We start from the raw sequence: 22,310 nt of genomic DNA, 5'->3' as shown, positions 1-22,310 counted from the left end.
CAATAGTACTGACAATGGGCCTAAAGGGGGGATTTACAACATCTTTGTGGACTTTAGGAGTTCCATAAATGCATGCAAGTTTTGGGTTTTGCACATTGAGGTAGTCATATTCTTTTTGGCAGAGAATGTCATTATTAAAAGCCTGGGTTGTTAGACGAAGTATTTTAGATTTAGTTATGCTCGTGGTGTTTCTATTTATTTTTGAGTAGAATCTAGTATCACTTAACATCTCTTCCATTTTGGTAATATAACTCTGGGTGTCCATAAGGGCAATGCCTCCACCCTTATCGCAGCTTTTTATTGTTACCTCTGGACAATTCTTAAGAGTGTTCAGTGCTTGATGTTCTTCATAAGAGATGTTAAACGGGGTTCTGGGAATGTATTTAGCAGCTGTTACCAATTTGTTATAAACAACTTTTTCGAAAATTGCTACCTCAGGGGCAACTTGATCAAGCATAGGTGTAAAAGTTGATTTCGGTGCAAGTCCGGATTTATTCTCGATCTGTGGTTTGAGTGTATTTTCAAAAAAGAAGAATTTAAGCCTGATTTTACGTAAGAAGGCCATTAAGTCTGAGAATAGTTCAAACTTATTTACACCAGAGTGAGGGACAAATGATAGGCCCTTCGATAGTACAGACAGGGTCGATGGATCGAAGGTTGTTTTACTTAAGTTAAAGATTGGAATTGTATCTACTGCCTCCAATATAGAGCATTCCTGGTTTCCAGAAATTGGTTGGGGTTCATCATTGGAGGTCCCTGGTATTGGTGTGGGTATTGAGCAAGAGGTTGATACTGGATGGGCTGCTGAAATTGCTGTGATTGGTAATTGTGGTTGTGTTATCTCGGTCTCCAATTGCCTCTCTAGGGATTGCGTCTGCCTAAAAAAAGGACGCCCACTTTGATTGTAACTTGGTCCTTGCCCTCGTTGGTCTAAGGCAAAGGACCCTCCATCACTATCATAGTCAGATGAATTAGAGAAGGTAGTTACCTTTCTGTTGGGCGGTTTGCTAGGTTGGTTAGAGGTAGGGTCAAAAGTGGTATCATCAGATGAAGTATAGAATCCATCTGCCAAATAGGGATAGATTCGCTCTTTACTAAAAAATCTTATGTCTTTCTGCAATTTGTCAGCTTTACGTTTGATTAAGTAATCATTGTATGAACTTAATTCAGATTCTATATCTTCAAGTGCTTTTTTGGCATCAGTTATAGCTGGAGATGATTTAATTTTACTCTCAAGTTCCTCAATCTCTTTTAGGAGCTGTAGCATGATGTCTTTAGCTGTTTCTACAATGAGCATCATGAGATCTCTTGAGCAACGATTAGCTATTTGAGACAATTTTTCAAGGAAAGCTTTTATATGAGCAAACAGACCAGGAATGTTTTTAATTTGTAATCCTTGTGGGATTATTCCGGCTCTGAGATATTTAAGCATAAATTCTCCGTGTAGCTCGATGCGCTTGGTTTTCTTTCTGAGAGCTAGAAGTTTAATAAGTACGGCATTGTTACTTATTTCATTAGGTGTTCTATTGTCAAAGGATGCAGATGTGCCAACCATAGATATAAAGTCAGCATCACTGAACACAAAAGTTTGTAGAGTAGCCATAATAATCACTAGTTATATCACTTTTGTTAAGGAATAAACTGGATGTTGATCAAAGATGGATATTAGTAATGATATTTAGTATAAGATCAATCCTCATATTAAGAGGGTGATATAACTTACAATAAGGAACATGTGACAGTAAAATATTTGTTTAGACAGGACCAAAATTGCAGTACATACGAAAACCTGTTTCTTGCATATATCTGAAGATTTGACTGTAACAAAGGATAAAATCGTGAGACAACATGCATTTTATATAAAAAAAACATACAACAATACCTCCCCTTATAGAACAGGCTATGAGATTGAACACGTTTGGAAAAAAGGGGACCCCTATATACTAACAGGATGATTTCTGCGTCAGTAGCATTGAGATGCTGTGCCTGGTTGAGGTCCACTGGCTTTTTGGGGGATGTCCAAGCAACACATTTGGACATGCCCTCTGATGGTCGTCGCCTGTTTGGCGACAAGGCAGACAACGCGCTCGAGCTCGTTAAGGATTCTAGTGCTACGGCCATTTCCTTAAGCCTCGCTACCACCTCCCACCCAGCGCAGTCTGCTTTTTTCCCCTTTCGTGGCTACGGGAGGGATGCCCCACCATGTTCTGCCCAGAGTCACAGGCCTGTGCAAGCTGTCCAGCCTCTGCGCGGCCGGGGATGTGGATGCCACCGCCGTGGGTCTGGGGGCCAGCTGGCAGGCCAGTCCACCAGCGCCCCCTATGCAGCAGATTCCAAACCCTCCTAGTCCGAACTTTTAGGCCCATCAATTGCCAGTGGGCGGCAGGATTCGCCATCACTTCCCCCACTGGCTCAACATCACGTCAGACAGGTGGGTTTTGCTGATAGTCCGAAGGGGCTACTCCCTCCCCTTCAAGACTATCCCTCCATCCATGCCACCTCAATTCCATTACATGTTGGAAGATCACCTGGTCCTTCACTAATAGGAATTCACGGCTCTCTTCGCCAAGGAAGCCATCAAGTGCGTTCCTGCCCCAGAAGTCGGTCGTGGCTGTTATTCCCACTACTTTCTAGTGCCCAAGAAGGACAAGGGCCTGCGTCCTATCTTGGATCTCAGGGACGTCAACTGCTTCCTCCGGAAGGAGAAGTTCAAGATGTTGACACTGGCTCAGGTCCTGTCTGCTCTCGACCCTGAAGACTGGATGGTAGCGTTGGACTTGCAGAACACTTATTTTCACATCCCCATCCTGCCGGCCGACTGGCGTTACATGTGGTTCACAGTAGGCCACGAGCACTTTCACTTTACCGTGCTTCCCTTTGGTCTTACCAGCACCCCTCGGGTGTTAACAAAAGTGATGGCGGTGGTTGCAGCTGATCTGCTCAGATCAGGGGTTCCAGTCTTTCCCTATCTCGACGGCTGAATGTTGAAGGCCGGCTCGCCCCAGGCTGTCGTCACCCACCTCCAGACTACAGCCGCCTTCCTGTATTTGCTGGGGTTCACCATCTCGGTGCCAAAGTCACACCTGATCCCCTTTCAGAGGCTCCTTTTCATCGGAGCGGTTCTGGACACATCGTTTTGGGCTTATCCTCCCGAGCAGCGAGTCCGGGATATTTGGGCTATGATTCCGATCTTTCAGTCTTTATCCTGGATTTCGGTCAGAATGACCCTGAGGCTACTGGGCCTCATGGCCTCCTGCATCCTGCTGGTGGATAATGCCAGGTCAGTAATAACAAAAATTTAGAGAGAGGGAAAAGGACACTCTTGGTCCCCCTGTTAAATCTTGTAAAACAACAAAAGAGTGTCGTGGGAGAAGTGTGTAAGCACTAGACACAGAGAAGAAATCTCCCTGAAGAAGACACAGTGGAAATCAGCGGGGGGGGTTTTAGGAAGCCCTCACTCACCACCCTGGGTGGTGACATGCTTCATCATCGGGCCCACCAGGAGAAGCCGAATGCCTCCCTGGTGTGCTACAACACCAGATTACTGCGGAGCAGGTTCTTTGTGGCAAAAGTGTCAAAAAGAAATGTGAATTAAAAATGTCAGAAACTGTACCATACGGATTTTTTTTTATTCAATGGTCAGTTTGACATAAGTAAAATATGTGTGGGAAACTTACCAGTTAATGACTCGGTTGTTTCCACTTAAAGTGGGGTCAACATGTTTCTGCCCGTCTATGTGTCATTTACTGGGCTTTCATCAGGACCGTCAGGTGGTGTACCTCGGCGGTATGGGCGCGCTAAGGCCCACCCTTACCAGAGGACGTGAAAGTTAAAAACAAGTGTGTAAAATAAAGTGCAAAAACCAAACAAAAGTGATGGGAAACCTTCAATTTGAGGTCCCTGTACTGTTTGTAATGCACAAGATCCACACCCCATGGGTCTCGGGAGGGGGGGAAAGCGACAATGGCACACCGCCCGCAACGCCTGCCACCCGTTTTGCACCTAGCGTCTCCTGCTACCGGACCCCGTGGATCAACCAAACGGGTGGCAGGCACTCTTTTGTTGTTTTACAAGGATCATGCCAGGTGACATGCGGGTACTGCACTGGGACCTGAAGTTCCAGTGGGCACAGCATCATGGGAATCTTTCAGATTGCGTCCAGATCATGGAGGGCACTGCAGACTAGTTGCAGTGGTGTCTAACGAACCGAGATTGAGTCAACAGCAGATCCCTCCCCCTTCCCCAACCAGAGTTCACAGTGGTGACAGATACATCACTGCTGGTGTGGGGCGGCCCGATGAGAAAGGCAGAGATCAGATGCCTCTGGTCTCTGGCTGAGTCCGGGCACCATTCAACTTTTTGAAGCTTCAGGAAATTTGTCTTGCACTAAAAGTATTCCTTCCCTCTGTCCGGGGAAGAGTAGTGCAGGTGTTCACGGACAACACCACAGCCATGTGGTACTGCACCAAACAGGGCGGGGTGGGGTCGTGGACCCTATCTCAAGAGGCTCTCCGCCTTTGGACATGGCTGGAACATCAGGGCATATCCCTGGTGGTTCAACACCTGGCAGGTTCTCTGAACGCCAGGGAGGACGAACTCAGCCGCAGGTGCATGATGGATCACAAATGGCGTCTTTACTCGGAGTTGGGGCAAGGTCTCTTTCAGCAGTGGGGAGAGCCTTGGTTAGATCTATTTGCCACCCAAGAGAACGTGCAATGTCAACAGTTCTGCACATTGGAATCTCCAAGGCAGCTCTCGCTAGGCTTTTCCTCTTGAGTGGAGTTGCAGTCTTCTAAACGCCTTTCCACCTATACCACTTCTGCCTAGAGTGCTGAAGAAGATCAACCGCGACGAGCCCAAGTTATTCTTGTGGCTCTGGATTGGGCGAGAAGAGTCTGGTATCCCGAGCTGTTACACATGGCCATCGATCCTTCGATCAGACTGCCTCTTCGGGAGGATCTTCTGTAGCAGCAGCAGGGGACGGTCCTTCACCCGAATCTGTCCAGCCTCCACCTCCTTGCATGGAGATTGAGCGGCGGCAGTTGACAGCTTTCGACCTTCCTCCCGAAGTCTGTAATGTTATCTTGGCAGCCAGGCGTCCCTCCACTAAAACGGTATACGCCTGTAGATGGAACAAATTAGTGGCATGGGGCACAGCAAAGGCTATGGATCCCCTTTCTGCCCCTTTTCAGAGGTTGTCCTCTTCATTCCTTCACTGGCCCAGCAGGGCTCTGCTCTGGGCACTCTCAAAGGCTCTCTTTCAGGCATTTTGGCCTTCCTTCGGCTGTCTGACCAGCCTTCTCTTTTCAAGTCCCCTATTGTAAATCGCTTCCTTAAGGGCATTACTCACTTGTTTCCTCCTACTCCTTTCATGATGCCCCAGTGGGACTTGAACCTGGTTCTTACTTATCTTATGTGTGCTCCTTTCAGGCCGCTTCATAATTGTCCTCTCAGACTCTTGACCCTTAAAACTGCCTTTCTGGCTGCCATCACCTCTGCTGGCAGGGTGAGTGAGCTCCAAGCCCTTTCTTAAAAACCTCCTTTCCTGGCTGTTCATCTGGACAAAGTTGTCCTCCGCTCCATATAGTACAGACCATCTCTTTGCCCACCTTTTTTCTGCCTACACATCCTTCTAAAGAGGAAGAGAGGCTCCACTGCCTGGACCCAAAACTTGCACTTGCGCTTTCGTTCTATCTGGATCGTACAAAACCATTCCGGGTGGATGACCAGCTGTTTGTTGGATATGCGGGTGCCAAGAAAGGTCGGGCCGTGCAGAAATGAACCATCTCCCGATGGGTCGTTCTTTGCATCAAGGTCTGCTTTTCCTTAGCGAAAAAGGAACCTCCTCTGGGGTTGCTTGCCCATTCCACCAGGGCGACGACAGTCACTACTGCTTTGAGACGTGGAGTCTCCCTTCTTGACATCTGCCAGGCAGCTACGTGAGCTTCACTGCACACATTTACCGAACACTACTGCCTGGACAGCCAAGTCCAGAGAGACCGCTTCTTTGGCCATTCAGTTCTCCAGGACTTTCTGGTGTGAATTTGGTTCGCAGACCCACCACCGGGGTTGGAATTGCTGTGGTATCTATTCTAAGGTGAGGAATCCATAACTAATTGTCTCTTTCAGAACAAGTTACTTACTTTCGGTAACGATATATCTGTAAGAAACATAGATTAGTTATGGATTCCTTACCTCCCCACCCACCCTCCCCGTTCTGCGAACTGACTTCTAGGGTAAGGGACTCCCTTTCAGTGCTCTAGTTTTCGTGCAACAGTAGTCAGTGTCTTGCATGGCTCTGCGCTTCTGGCATGGAATGTTGTGTAAAGAACTGACATCAGCGCACAAGGGCGGCATCTAAGTAGATACCGCGACATCATTCCGGCGACCACGATGCCACCGACGAACACGGAGTCGACCGACGCCACGTATCGATGCGCAGAGGTACTGCTGAGGAAAAAATTCTACGGAGCCAGTCTGACGCCTGGGGGTAATTATAAGGTGAGGAATCCATAACTAATTGTGAGGAAGAGCTGGACGTACAGTCGGGAACGCTTGCATTGGACACATTGGAACGTTTTCCCCATTACCTTTCCCCGTCTTCTCTCATGTTTCTGCAGAGCTGGACCGGGGATCGCTGGCGCTTTAAGGCGTCGGGCTTCCGGGAGGAGAAGTGCATGTCACGTGGGGCGGAGTCCTTCAAATGGGATGCCGCCGAGGAAAGCAGTCGTTCGCCAGGACCAACGGCTGAAGAACGCCACGGAAGAACGTTTGCCAGGACCTACTCGGTGTTTCCACAGGACAGCGCTGAAGACCTACGGCTGGAAGAACCCGACGCAACGAAGGAGAAGAGCCGGGGAGACGAGGAACCGAAGACGGAACAGACGGGCAGCCAGACCCTAACTGGCAACGCGTCAACTCGAGCCACGGCCCTGGAGGGACGTGGCTCCACAAGGTACGGGGGCGTATTTCCTCTGTCTGGGGCCGCGCATTGGAGGGAGTCAAGGGAGGGGAAGCTTCCGACTAAGGGTCCAGTCGCCGGCGTAAGGTTACAGCGCATGCATGGTTCACTGGTGACGGTCGAGGTGATAGCTCCCCACACTTTCCCTACTCCCGCGTCAAAATACACGCTCCGAACCAACCCCTTACAGGTTTCTTTTGTTTTCTTTCCTTCTGGGTATCGGTGATCGACGGCCATCAATCCTGACCCAAGAATCCATACTGTTAGGAGTGCAACAGAAGAGGCCAAACCGACTACAAGCACCAGAAGGCTTTCCACCGGAATAGTGCTGTGTCTCCTATTTAAATAGACTGTTCTTAAAGAGAATACAAGTGAACTAGTTCTAGTAGAAACCCTTGTTTGAGAATAAAATCACTGAACCAGACATTACCGAGTCCTGGTCTGCTTCTCCACCACCCCACACGTGGTGTCAGAAGTGGGATATAAGCCGCCTCCAAAATGGAAAACCTCATTCAACAGTTAATTCGGGGACAGAAAAAACTAGAATGGGCGGTGGAAAAACAAATGTCCTCTGCCAACGCAGACCGGGAACTGATAAAAGACGGACTACCAAACCACGCTGACCAAATGTTAAAAGTGGCTGACGACCGGAGAGCGCTAACCACCCAACTACAAATACGAGTGGGTACTGGTCCTAACGTTTCACTCCAAAAGTACACCGCTGGAGAGGATCCCGATGCCTTCCTTCTCAATTTTGAAAGGGCGGCACGAGCCTCTGGGTGGCCCGAAGCTAAGTGGCCTTTCTTCCTTGCTCCTCTCCTAACCGGAGAAGCCCAAGCTGCTTACCAAGTGGCTAACCCTAACGGCAACGCCTCCTATAAGGAAATCAAAGACCTTATCTTAGACAACATGGGTATGGACGCTGAGGCCTACAGGGTAAAATTCAGAAAAGAAAGAGGTACGTCATCTGACAACGCAAAAACATTGTATTTCAAGTTAAAGGGAGCTGCTGATAAGTGGCTGCAGCCCCATAAACATTCCAAAGACGAGATCATGGCGATGATATATTTGGAACAGTATCTCGAGGCTCTCCCGTACCCTATTCAGAGGTGGCTTAAACAACATCATCACCTTAGCCCAGAACAAGCGGTAGAGATGGCCACAACGTTTTACAGAGCACAACCCAGAGCCTTACCTTGGGACACAGAAAAAACCCCAAAACTCCCAGTTGGTGCGGGTAAACCAGAAAAGAAACCTGTGAAGCCAAACCTGGAGCCTGTGAAGCCTAGACCTTTCAAGTTAGACCCTCCTCCATTACGTAACCCACAATGCTTTGAATGTGGAGAGTGGGGCCATATTGCTAGGAACTGTCCCCGGAAGAGACCGCAGGAAGAACCTATGGACATTGGATGTATACCACGTTCCATTTTGTATTCAGCAGAACTGGGTCCTAGTTTTCACGTAAGTGTACAAGTAGAAGGGACAACAATAAAAGCTCTCCTTGATTCCGGGTGTAAACAGTCCGTCATCCTAAAGTCATTAGTTCCTCCTTCCAAGGGGGTAGTGAGGGGAACAGTACCTATCAGATGCGTCCATGGGGATGTAAGGGCCTATCCTTTGATAGAAATTCCAGTGATCCTTCCTACGGGGCAGACCTTGGATGTTAGGCTTGGGGTTGTTCCTACGCTGAAACAAAAAGCCCTATTCAGCCTGCATGCTATAAATCTCAGACTACGTAACTCACGGGGCCATACCTCATATTGGCTCACCAAGCGGCTAGATTAAGCCAGTGCTGTGTTACAGGTCCGGACACGCCTTAAGATATACAAAAAGAATTGTGTACAGGATACAGCACATAAAGAAAATATGTGTGAGAGCAAGGAAAGTACCTCACGGACGTGACACCCGAGGGGGTTCCCGGTCTACAAATGACCGGTCTACCCACTTCTCATCATCGGTTACTTTCCTTGCTGGGAGGATGAAAAAAGTGCAAGAAGAATGTGCACAAAACAGAATAGAGAGACAGAGAGGGAGTGTACAAATACACTACCTGGTAGGACAGAGAAAAGTGTTCAAGAAAAGGTTAACAAGTACCTACACCCAACACCGACAAACATAAAATATAAAATGGTGAGGTTTGGCTGGCTGAATCAATTTTATTCTGGTGCTGCCAAGCTTCACCTTCTAAAAAATGGTTAAATTGATAACATTCATTGTTATGACTGGACCGACATGTTTCATTGCCTTGTCATTGGCAATTTCGTCAGGGCAAATGGTTGGGTCTCTATTCTTAATCCTCCATTTTTCATATGGGAACCTTATGCTCGCAAATACTGGATATACCGTCGAGCATCAGAAGGACGGCGTGTCAAAAGATCACGAATCCGTCTTGGGGACTCCACCGCTGCCGAGTCCCTCCGGCACTTCCGACGTCTCACTACGCTCCCAGAACAGATGATAATAGGTCAGGATAACCCGTCCTTCCTGTTCCTCTTACAGGAAAGACTACAAAAACACCCGTTGTCACAGCATTCCAACCTCCTTACTCAAGCTCCTTGGCTTCTAGATACAAGTTTTAGATATGCCCAGAAAAACGACCCAACCCTTCGACCAGCTTGGGATCAGGCAGAGCGACCCTCTTCCTCCTACCCTTCTTTTTTAGTACAGAACAAATTGTTGTATAGGGTAGGAAAGCAGGGGGATACTCCTCAGTTGTTAATACCTCAAGCATTTAGGGAACAAGTCCTCTTTTTCGCACACTCTCATCTCTTGGCAGGGCATAGAGGAGCGCAAAAGACCACACAAATGTTGTTACAACATTTTTACTGGCCGGGGATATTCTCACACGTCAGAAAGTTCTGTCAAGAATGTGAGGTCTGCCAGAGAAAGAACCCATATACACCCCCAGCAGTTCCCTTACAACCTCTCCCAGTTATAGGCAACCCTTTCGAAAGGGTTGGAATGGATCTTATCGGGCCCCTTCCACGCACAAAAAAAGGACATGAGTATGCTCTGGTGGTAGTGGATTATGCGACAAGATATCCGGAAGCCTTTCCCTTAAGAACCCCTACGACCCAGAACATTTCAGAAAAATTGATGGAACTGTTTTCTCGGGTTGGGTTCGCCAGGGAAATCCTCACTGATCAAGGAACCCCTTTTGTTTCAAAGTTAATGAAGCAAATATGTAAAACACTAGACATCTCCCATATCAAAACATCCGTCTATCATCCCCAAACGGATGGATTGTGTGAACGCTACAACGCCACTCTAAAGCTAACACTAAAAAAACTCTTATCTGTAGAGGGGAGAGAGTGGGACATGTTACTTCCTCTGGCTTTGTACGTGGTACGGAGTCAAGTGCAATCTAGTTTAGGATGTTCTCCCTTCCAACTGCTGTATGGAAGAGAACCCAGAAGTCTACTAGAAATAACTAAAGAAGTTTGGGAACAAGAAAAGGAGGAAGAAACTAAATCTTTTCTTGACTATACCAGAGGTCTACGCTCCAAATTACACAAACTAAGAGAGTTTGCTGATTCCAACTTGGAAAAAGCCCAAACTAAACAGCAAATACTCTACAATAAAGGGAAGAAGTGGAGACAGTTATCTGTGGGTGACTGGGTCTTGGTTCTGTTGCCTACTGGCATAGGAAAAACTAAGTCGGGATGGCAAGGTCCCTATAAAGTGACAGAAAAGGTCGGACTAACGTCCTATAAGATACATGTCACTCCCAGAAAGTGCCAACTATACCACATAAATCTTCTTAAGAAATGGCTAGGCCCTCCTCCTCAAGACGTACAACACGTTGAGGACCTCTCTTCTTCCGCATCTACACTAAAACAGTTGGTCATTAATCCAGAACTAACCAGGGATCAGGAGAACACCCTTCAGAACACCTTATCCCCTTTTGCACACATCTTCTCTGATTTGCCAGGGAGAACCACTCTAGCAGAGCATACCATCACCACTCAGCCAGGAAAAATTGTAAAACAAAAACCGTATAGAATACCAGCTGCTAGAAGGATGGCGATAGAGAAAGAAGTAGAAAACATGCTAGACTTGGGTGTTATCAAACCCTCAACCAGCAACTGGTCTTCCCCTATCGTATTAGTGCCAAAACCGGACGGGTCTGTCCGCTTTTGCATTGATTTTCGTGCTGTGAATTCCATATCAAAGTGTGATTCCTATCCCATCCCTAGGGTGGACGAGCTTATAGAGAAACTAGGAGAAGCCCAGTTCATTAACACGCTTGACTTTACTAAAGGTTATTGGCAGGTGCCACTTAAACAGGAGGACAAAGAAAAGACCGCTTTTGCTACTCCCAGCGGCCTTTATGAGTTTACGGTCCTTCCCTTTGGGTTGCATGGGGCACCTGCCACTTTCCAACGATTAATGAACCAGGTATTGCGAAATCACCAGCAATATTCCTCAGCTTACCTAGATGACATTGTCATCTTCAGTCCTGACTGGGATACTCATCTCCAACACTGCACCCAAGTGTTTGCCGCCCTTCAAGCCGCTGGCTTACATGTGAACGCGAAAAAATCAAAAGCCGTATTTAGGAAGGTGAAATACCTGGGTTATCTTTTGGGTAACGGAGTCATAGAACCTCAGTCAGAAAAGGTAAAAGCTATAGTAGAGGCCCCTTTTCCATCTACAAAAAAAGAAGTTAGGGCGTTCCTGGGGCTCCTTGGGTATTACAGGCGTTTCATTCCCCAGTATTCGGAACTGGCAACACCCTTAACGGATTTACTACAAAAGAATGTCAAAAACAAGGACCTACAACAACCCACACCTGCTGCTAGGAAAGCCTTCCAGGACTTAAAGATAGCCATGACTTCTGCCCCTGTTCTCCGTTCTCGTGATTTCTCACAACCCTTCCTTCTACACACAGATGCCTCCAAACATGGTCTAGGTGCCGTGTTGTCACAAACTGCGCCTGACGGCATTGAACATCCTATCCTTTTCATCAGTCGGAAACTGTTTCCTAGGGAGCAAAAGTATCCTATAATCGAGAAAGAGTGCCTGGCTATTAAATGGGCCATTGAGAAACTCCGATACTATCTGGAGGGTGCCCCTTTCCTACTGTTCACGGACCATGCCCCTTTACAATGGATGAGTCGCAATAAGGGAAACAATCCGCGCATCCTCAGGCGGTTCCTCTCGTTGCAACCTTACTCTTTTGAAGTTATCCACCGTAAAGGTTCTGAGAATGCAAATGCTGACTTCCTTTCCAGGTTTCCATTGTTCCCCGACCGTGAACAATCTGGGGTAGGGGTGTGTGAGGAAGAGCTGGACGTACAGTCGGGAACGCTTGCATTGGACACATCGGAACGTTTTCCCCATTACCTTTCCCCGTCTTCTCTCATGTTTCTGCAGAGCTGGACCGGGGCTCGCTGGCCCTTTAAGGCCTCAGGCTTCCCGGAGGAGACGTGCATGTCACGTGGGGCGGAGTCCTTCAAATGGGATGCCGCCGAGGAAAGCAGTCGTTCGCCAGGACCAACGGTTGAAGAACGCCACGGAAGAACGCTTGCCAGGACCTACTCGGTGTTTCCACAGGACAGCTCTGAAGACCTACGGCTGGAAGAACCCAACGCAATGAAGGAGAAGAGCCGGGGAGACGAGGAACCCGAAGACGGAACAGACGGGCAGCCAGACCCTAACTGGCAACGCGTCAACTCGAGCCACGGCCCTGGAGGGACGTGGCTCCACAAGGTACGGGGGCGTATTTCCTCTGTCTGGGGCCGCGCATTGGAGGGAGTTCAGGGAGGGGAAGCTTCCGACTAAGAGGCCAGTCGCCGGCGTAAGGTTACAGCGCATGCATGGTTCACTGGTGACGGTCGAGGTGATAGCTCCCCACACTTTCCCTACTCCCGCGTCAAAATACACGCTCCGAACCAACCCCTTACAGGTTTCTTTTGTTTTCTTTCCTTCTGGGTATCGGTGATCGACGGCCATCAATCCTGACCCAAGAATCCATACTGTTAGGAGTGCAACAGAAGAGGCCAAACCGACTACAAGCACCAGAAGTCTTTGCACCGGGAGAGTGCTGTCTCTCTTATTTAAATAGACTGTTCTTAAAGAGAATACAAGTGAACTAGTTCTAGTAGAAACCCTTGTTTGAGAATAAAATCACTGAACCAGACATTACCGAGTCCTGGTCTGCTTCTCCACCACCCCACACTAATCTATGTCTCTTAAAGATATATCGTTACCGAAGGTAAGTAACTTGTTCTTCATGAGGTAGCTCTTGTTTCCTTACTTTACACCCCGAGCAGAAGAATCCTGAGACAGCGGCCAGCAGCAGGTGTTTTTTATTAATGATATTCCCCCTACTCCCACTCCTTCCTCCGCCTCACCACTTGTTAAGAAAGGGAGCCGCTACTGGCTTAAGCATTAGCAGCATATGCATTAATACAGGACTGGCAACAGGGAATTATTTATGCCAATTCTTCACGTTGTCAGAGCTCAGCAATCCCTCACTCACATCTACAGGAAGAAGTGATTTCTGGTTGTAGTGACAGAGCGTTGCTTGTCAGAAGCTTGATTTCGAACTCTTTCAAAGTTTTTGAAGGGTTTTCCAATTCCTCTTCTCTTCTTTGCCAATCTCCTGCAGGATCCTATGGGCAGTTCTTGTGGTCTCGGATGAAAGTGGGCCCTGGCTTCATGGCACCTGGACATACATTGTGTGGCCAGTATGGTATATTAATGGTATTTGGACAGGGGACACTGGTTTGCAGCAGGAAATGGCTGGAATATTGACTAGTTTTTGCAAATATTATTGAAGAGCTTGATTTTCAAACCCAAAGTTACAGATCTGTACCGCTATTGATTCCTCCAGGGACTATGGAAACACCTCTTAGGTTGTCGATGCTCATACAATATCCATAAATAGCACACCTCAGTATCTAAAGGTAAATGTAGCTAGGTCTGAGATGTGGGTTTCATATTTGGACCTTTCAATGAGTGACTTCATAGCTAATGTTTTGCATTTAAAATGCTAGTTTGTTAAATTAGTTTTTATTGCTTTTCGGCAAGGTCTCTGATGTGTCAGCGTTGGATGTTTTGAATAGAATGTTTTATCCTTCATGAGTTTGTATCCTAATTTACAGGAGAAGTCAATGTTATTCACTAAGTAGTCATTCCATTTTTCAAAACAACTCAAAATGTGTGTATTAAGCTGTTTGAAAGCAGTAGCGGCCGGCATGACTCCCGGATGGGGTACGAGGGGCGAGGGGGCGGGGATCGCACAGGGGGGGGGTTAGTTAAAAAAAAAACGTAGCTTCGCCTCCCGTCCCATGTCACGTTGTCTCTGCAGTGAGTCCCAGACAGCCTCCCTCCCCTCCCCTAAGCCAATCACAATGCTGCAAGGGCATACGCCTTCTCCGTTTTCTCCATGTAGGCTGGATGCAGCCTACATGGAGAAAACGTAGAGCGAGTATGACTGGTTTGGTCGGCCCTGGGGCTGACCAGTCAGCGCCTACAACAGTGGGCAAGCCACCCCTCCCCTACCCTGGAGCAGGGCCGCCCACCCGCCCCCCCCCAAACAAACAATTCTACCATCTTGCATTGCGTGATGTAGAAACATAAAATGATATTGATACCATTTTATGTTTCTGCTTCTCGTACTGCGAGAAAGCAGTAGGGCGACGCTCCTCCGCCCACTTAGAGGAGCCGCCCCTGTTTAAAAAATAAAGAAAGAAAATATATAGCCTACGCAGGTCCTTTCATTTAATCTATCGGTTTCTTTTAGAAAGTCCTATTGTCTTCTTTCTTTTCCAACTTTAGTCCACTGGGTACGTTCAAAGTATACAGAAAACCGAGGTGAATATATTCTTCCAGAGGTGCTATGGAATCTAAAGCCATTTCAATTGAGCAACATGTTTAGGTCTGGTCTAAATGCAGCTGTTGCTGTTTCACCAGCCTCATGTTTTGCAAATAATTGTAAAATCGCATGCCTAACGCGGAGGTTTTAATTAACCCCTTTTGTCTATTATTCTTTTCAAATAGCACTCGAAATATACTCTCTCCCCCCACAGCATGGCGATAGATGGTCAGCCTACTTCTGCACTGGCTGCCTTCAATTTTAGTGACTGCATTATGAAGCCATACATGTATAGATTCACCTAAAAAGTAGATCCCCATGGTTAGAAATTTGAAGGAACTTGAATTTACCACTGATTGATAATACCTATGTAAAGTAGGATGTAATCACAGACGTCAATAACAATCAAGGCAAACACTGTCGAATGAACTAATCATCCTATACTGGGTTTGGCATATTTATTTAGCCTCCGTGAGACAGGCCCGAATCATTCAAGTAGCAAAAGTGTATTTGTAGATTTATATGTTGAAGCAGTACCCCCTCAGTTCTGAGAAGGACATTTCAAGCAACTGCATTTGATTCCAGAGGGCCATCTAGTAACAACATGAGGTACTGCAACTGTATGAAGAATTTTTAAGCAGCTGGATCTGACTCTAGAGAGACATCAAGTAACACCTGAAATACTGCAGCTTTGTGAAATACTTTTCAGGCTGTTCTATTTGACTCACAGGGAACATTTAGTAATCACTTGATGTACTGCAGCATCTTTGGAAGACTCCAAGCAATTCAATCGCATCTAGTAACTACAGCTGTTGGTGGGAGGAATGTGGTGTTAGGGCTCCCTAACATCTAACATCTAACACTGTTACTGGGGCACCCAACGTCAGGCCTTAAATAATTGAGGATATCAACTAATATTAGTACCTTCCATCGGATTAGATAAGAGTAATGTAGGAGAAACAATGTACTTGCATCTTGTTTATAGAAAAGGACAAGGTAGCTCTGAGGATATCAACTAATATTAGTACCTTCCATCAGATTAGATAAGAGTAATGTAGGAGAAGCAATGTACTTGCATCTTGTTTATAGAGAGGGACAAGGTAGCTCTGTCACCATCCACCAGAAGACGTCAAAGACATGGAGGAGAGCCACAGATATGACTGGGTGTCCAAATGTGTTAACACATAGAAAAGGACACTGTTAGAAGAAATAGTACAATTAAGTGTAGTCCAGAAGTGGGACCTATTGGTATCTCTAAATGGAGTGACGTGGTGGGCACCGAGGACATCAAAACATTTGCACATATGCAGGAAAGAACACACAATGTCAAAACACAAGCATACAAATACACTCAGCTTAGACATGACCTTACCTCAAATATTATTGACAGGTTGACCCTGTCTGAGGCTGCCCCCATTTAAAGGAGACTTTGACAGGGCAGCTTTGGAAGCAGGCCATATTGTACATCCAGAAAACATTACTACCACTGACCATCAAAGTGGCCTGTGGTACAGGTGGGAAGCAAACCTGGGCCAGGTGGACGATATTGCAGGCAAAGTGGTGAGACATTGCTAATACTCTCAATGGTCCCAGAAATGGAAATGCTACACCACACTAATCTAAACTAGTGGGCCTATTTACAAACCCCTTGCACCGCCAGTACGTCACTTTTCCCCATATTAAAAGTGACACACCAGCAGCGTAAGGGGTTTGTAAATAAGCCCCTAGGTAGCTGAAAGGATGTTGGCATTCCCACAGAGAAGCTGATCCTTCGCTTCCTTCGCTTGATGTTGGCCAATAGGGGGAAGGCAAGTGAATTGGGCAATCCTAATTGCCCAACTAATGATAAATGGTAAATGGGAATGGACCAACACATGAGGACCAAAAGAGTAGTCTAAAAAAGTAGAGGCTGTTCACTTACATTAACAAATAATCTGGTGACTGTGATTAAATAGTTGGAGCTGGAGAGAAGTGAAAAAAATAGGACACAGGAAATACTGGGTCATTCTGAGTCACTGAAGGAGAGCAGTCACTGAAAACATAGGAAGGGTGAAACTGGGAAGCAGGAGTTACAACGTACAGCCTCGTAGGCTGGCCTCCTGTATACTTTCGCAATATAGAATGATCCAGATGAGGTTAGGTTTAGAAAAGCATGAGGATGAAAGAGCTGTATTGTAAACTGACTCTGGGAATCCTGGCATGGGTAATTCTAAATCAGTATGTGATAGACCAATGCCATGGTTTGTTGTTCTAGTTATTTGTGTATGCCAAAAAGTATGGAAGTAAAAAAAAAAGAGTTCTGACTCGCACCATTGAACAAATCTGTTCCGGTTCCCCCTACAAATGGATTTCGTAGTGGGATTTTTGGCCTCTATGATTAGGTCTTTGACTTCAAATGCTAGACCACAGGATTGGAGTTGGAGACTCACCTTTTTAAATAACACTGCTTCGCAATGCATTACGCATTCGCAACCCAGCTTGCTCTCCTCTTGTTGACTTTATGCTTGGCTTTGACTATGTACGGTGCTCAGCTGCCTTTTGGCTAGGTTTGAGTTATAGAAATACCATATGCATACATACAAATCCGTTGATATATTGGGTTGTAGCTGTGTTGTCATTCAGATTGTGAATGGTGCCCCCTGTGATGGCAGGGAGAAAGGTAAACCAGCTGAAGCATCAACATGTTTATGTGCAGACGCTGCTCTGAAATGCATGAGGACTGATGCCGCTGTGTTGCCCAGATGGATACCCCAGCCCGGCAAAGAGACATCCGCGACCACAGCTGCCTGATCCTACAGAGGGCTGAAGGAACAACCCACCAGAATGTAGAAGGGACACAATTATCAGGGCAGATCCAGATGGACTGACTGCACCCACACTCAGTTATTGGAGCTACTACTTTCTCAGACACCACTGAAGGGCTCTCATCCATCATCAGCGTGTTGCACTAAGAGGATACACTAGGTAGTTAGACCTAGCAGGCAGAGTACATGGAGAACCAAGATCCGTATTTGAGTCAGAAATTTTGAAATTCTTTCTTGAATATCCATTGTCCTCGGAGAAGGAGGAAAAGTCTTCAGGCCCGATTCACAGAACTAATTTAAGACAAAATCCTAAACTTACTACCATTTTGGTATTCACAGAAGACACTTACTCATTATGGTATTCACAGAAGTTAGGAGTCCTAACTTTAGGACTCCTAAATGCCTTCTGTCAATACCGAAAGTCTTAAAATTTGGATTTTTCTCAGTTTAGTAGTAGTAAAGTTGAGAAAAATCCTAATTTTAAGACTTTAGGTATTCACAGAAGGCATTTAGGAGCCCTAAAGTTAGGAGTCCTAACTTTACTACTACTAAATTGAGAAAAATCCTAATTCTAAGACTTTCGGGATTCACAGAAGGCATTTAGGAGTCCTAAAGTTAGGAGTCCTAACTTCTGTGAATACCGAAATGAGTAAGTGCCTTCTGTGAATACCAAAATGATAGTAAGTTTTGATCTCCTTTGGCAAATCACACACTAGAAATAATGTATACATTTTAAATGGGATCACACCATGCCTAGAGGAGCCCTATCTCAAATAACTATAACATATAAATGAGCATATTCAAGGCCCGTTGCTGTACATTTTGTAAAGAAATTAACACATACACTATGACTTCACCGATGACACTATTAAAGATCACATTTTAAATTCACAGTTTATTTTCTGTTATGAATGAACAGACCTTTCCTAATGGCGCAGCCTGACCCTTTCCTTGGCACACATTGGCTAGCCCTTCTTTCTCAATGAATGCTGATGTATAGTATACCAATGCAAATAAAGTGGAAGATGACATTTAGCAAGAAGATACATTAATTATAGCACATTTCACACTTAGAAAGTTACCAGCCTACAAGGGCATGAGCAATTCATTGAATACCTACCAATGTAACCCAAATTATATTTAGAAGAGTTCAAATATATATTTGCATGTTGTTGTTTACAATGCAAATATTTTGTTTTGGGTTGACTGAAATTCTACTTATAAATACACATGTAATTAATTTTAGAATTGGTCATGGCCGGTGGCTGGACTCTATTACGCATATTTCCCGCTGGCCAATGCGCTGACACGCTGAAATTGTGTTGACCATCACACAAGTGATCACCTAAATGATGTACTTTAAATGTTCTGTAAACTATCACATGAAGATTTTTTGGAACTCTGATAATAATGTATGCATTGGCCAAAAGCCATACCTAACCAACCCCTTAAATATAATCACCAATAGATGAAGCAATGTCTTTTCAGTTTAGCAGATAAGTAACCAACCCATGATTACAGTGAATCCCCTGGCTTTCTTGGCCTAACTGGAAGAGTAGCATTGATCTAAAGTTCACAAAAGCACCAATATGTTAATCGTGGAGCTTGACATTTCCAGCACTTGAGTGTCCGAAAACAGAGCACTTCGTTGTTTTCCACTGTAGTCATCAAATATTTTGCTACGTCTATGAACATTATTGCAATGTCTCTACAGAAGTTTTCAATCAGAAAAAGAACAAAGGCATGGGATGGTGCCCCCAATAAAATTTTCTGCTCAGTTAAAATTGAGACTTTGACACCACAAGACTTATTCAACATGGAGAAGTACTTTGTTGATTGCATTAGTTTCTACCATGTTTCCCGATTTCTTAATTTCCACGTTGCAACTTCTGATGGGTTGTTCTTTGAAACTCTGTTGCCAAATGACTGATTTTTTCTCCTCATCGCAGAGTTCATTAATTTTTCGCTTGTAAAGATATTGATGACTGGAACAATGTGCACTGTAAGAAAACAAAATATGTTAGGTCTAGCAACAGAAAACAGCTAGAGCAGTATATTTGTGGGTACATAAATCTTATCTTCATTGATGCATTTTGTCTAAGGACAATTCTTTTTTTTGTAAATATTTGTATTGATTTTACTTATTTAAAAAAAGTGTGCACAGCGAGATACAGCTTCAACGATCAGTAGCAGAGTTGAATTTAGTATGTAATACATTAGTGCCAAGCGGCACGATCAACAATCTGAATACAAGGAAACAAACATGTACAGTATTATGTAAAAGTGATTTCTTTCATGCCTAGTGGAATAAAATGCGGAACAAGTGTAACCAGACAGTAAACCAACCTATTCAAAAGAACAGGCCCTACATTACCTCCCACCGCACGTCATCCCTCCTCCCGGCCCAGCATGGATATATAGGGCCTCATTTATGAGGTTTTGTCGTAGGGCAGCGAGGCAAAAGGAAAGGGCAGGAATGCGTCGTATCTATCAGATTCGGCGCATTCCTGTCCTTTTCCCCTGCCCAGGCGCACAATGGGCTGCCGTGCGCCAACGCAGGCACCTTTGCACCATTGTGCATGGGTGCCTGCGTTGCGGGAATGATTATTTTTGCACGGGGAAAGAAACCTTCCTGTACAAAAATAATCACAAGACAAGAGGCTTTTTCCCTCTTTCTGTGTGCGCTGCAGAAATGCAGCACACTTAGAAAAAAGAAAAAAACGAGGAGAAATATATTTCTTCTCGTTGTGCCACCCTTACGCCTCCCCTGGGTGAGGCGTAAATTTTTTGCGCTGCCTCAGATTTACAATTTCTCATACATCTGGGGCAGTGTCAAAAAGCCATGGATGTTGCTGGGAACGCCACCAGCAACACCCATTGCACATCCCTTTAAGGCAGAAAAATGCGTTAAAGGGACCGATATTTATCAGGCAGCAATATACCCAAAAAAGTGGCATAGTGGTGCCTGATAAATATCACGAAGGCTTCAGCACCAGGGAACATCGCAAAAAGTGACTTCCCGGCGGTGCCCATAAATGAGGCCCATAATGTGGTATTCTACAGAGGCTCAATCACTTTTCGGGTCCTCCCATTCAGTCATCTGGGTGTCACTTAGCTAAAACCAGCAGGTACTTCAACTTAGTCCGATGGTCATCCCATTGCGCAATGAGGTAACACCTCCTTTCCCTGGCTCGTGCGTCAGCCCGTATTGAGAGTTCCGCTAAAGCCCGACAAACCACATCCACCTGACATGCTCTAATTGAGGGGGCAGTCACTGCTTTCTAGAATATGATAATACACCGTTTTACAAGAACCAATGCCAGACCCTTAAAGCTCATCAATTGTTTTTTTTGTTTTTTTTGTTATTGTCCCTGCATTGAGGATGCAACGAGCGGGGTCACAGAGTAGGATGTTGTCTAAGGACACTATTAACACTTTGTCAATGGAGGTGTCTCAAAATAAACAGGTTTGTCTTAGGAGACGTCTTTTCCTACATGTCTGGGACGGGAAAACGACTCTAGTTGCCAGGTCGGAATACATTTACAACAATGCGCAAGCAATAGTCTCCTTTACCAGATTGCCTAGTTATTATGTTGCTTGGCTAGAACAGTCCTTGCCCATCAGCAAATGTAACAATCTAAATAACCTGGTAATTAGACTGTTCATAACAGGGGCCGAATACCTTCCTCAAGTGACCCATTTTCTACTTGATGAAGAAGTCAGCATACTGTAGTCCATTCCACAAATGCAGCATGCCACCGCAGGAGTGTCTGATATACCTGTTTTATCACATCATCCCTTTTACCTGCCGTTGGACCAGCACCCAAAACATTCTGCTAAATGAAAGGGAAGTTTCCAATTCCCCCAGATCCCAAACAACATTAAGACCACATTCCACCCAGCGTTCCTGTTGAGGGTGACATCAGTTTCCTTCTAAAGCCTTGTGTTTACCCCCCTCCACTTATCTGGCACTTTGTGATGCTATCAGAATATATAGTTATCCCAATGTAGTTTTCCTTTAATTACTCAAAAACTACTGAACGGATTTACAACAAATTACAAAAAAGCACACTTTCTGGATCAAGAGTTAGGTTTCTGCCAAATTTGATATAATTCCATCAAGTGGTTCAGGCTGTAGTCGTGTTCAAAATCCCTATGGGAAATTGCATGGGGAAAACGTTTTTTTGCCCCCTCCCTTTTCTCGCTTCACTTGATGAATCACCCTGAAAATTTCAAGCCAGCAGCTGAAGTGAATTGTGTACTAATTTTGAAAACTTTGAGAAGATTCATCAAATGGCGCCAAAGTTAGTGTCAAAACAAAAAGCGCTTTTCCTATGGAACTAGGTGCTAACTATAACTACCTACTGGAGACTGCCACAATGGTATATGTAAATAGTAGGTAGTCATACTTAGGTAGTCAGTTAAATACTTTACTTGGCTGCAAAGTTAATAAAAGTACACAAGACAAACACAACAATATATTTACAATCAGATAAAATGTTCAATCAGGTTAAAAAACATGATTCAAAAATATCACAGTTTCATAAACTTCCACTGCACATCTAAATAAATTCAAGATATAAAATCCCAGTGAGTTAGCAGCAAAATAGGGTAAAGTTTAAAAGTTATGCAGACCTTGAGGGGACAGATGGGCCATAGCAGCAGTTTATAAAATCAATAGGCCCATAACTCACAATATACCATGAATGAATTACCTAGAGTT

General features: G+C 45.3%; 1 protein-coding gene across 2 annotated transcripts in view; it reads right to left on the bottom strand.

The window, feature by feature from the left end:
* The window catches only part of CFAP92 (cilia and flagella associated protein 92 (putative)), a 385,549-nt gene that overhangs the window by 4,529 nt on the left and 358,710 nt on the right, over positions 1-22,310 (bottom strand). The window contains exon 18 of one of the 2 annotated variants that reach the window (XM_078661435.1): positions 19,440-19,587. In XM_078661435.1, coding sequence (XP_078517561.1) covers positions 19,440-19,587 — 148 coding nt within the window. Of the gene's footprint in view, positions 1-18,474; positions 19,588-22,310 lie in introns of those variants that run through there. The other variant, XM_078661436.1, reaches the window with a different exon arrangement.

Source organism: Lissotriton helveticus, chromosome 9, assembly GCF_964261635.1.
Source record: "Lissotriton helveticus chromosome 9, aLisHel1.1, whole genome shotgun sequence".
NCBI lineage: Eukaryota > Metazoa > Chordata > Amphibia > Caudata > Salamandridae > Lissotriton > Lissotriton helveticus.
This window is presented reverse-complemented; position numbering and strand designations above follow the sequence as displayed.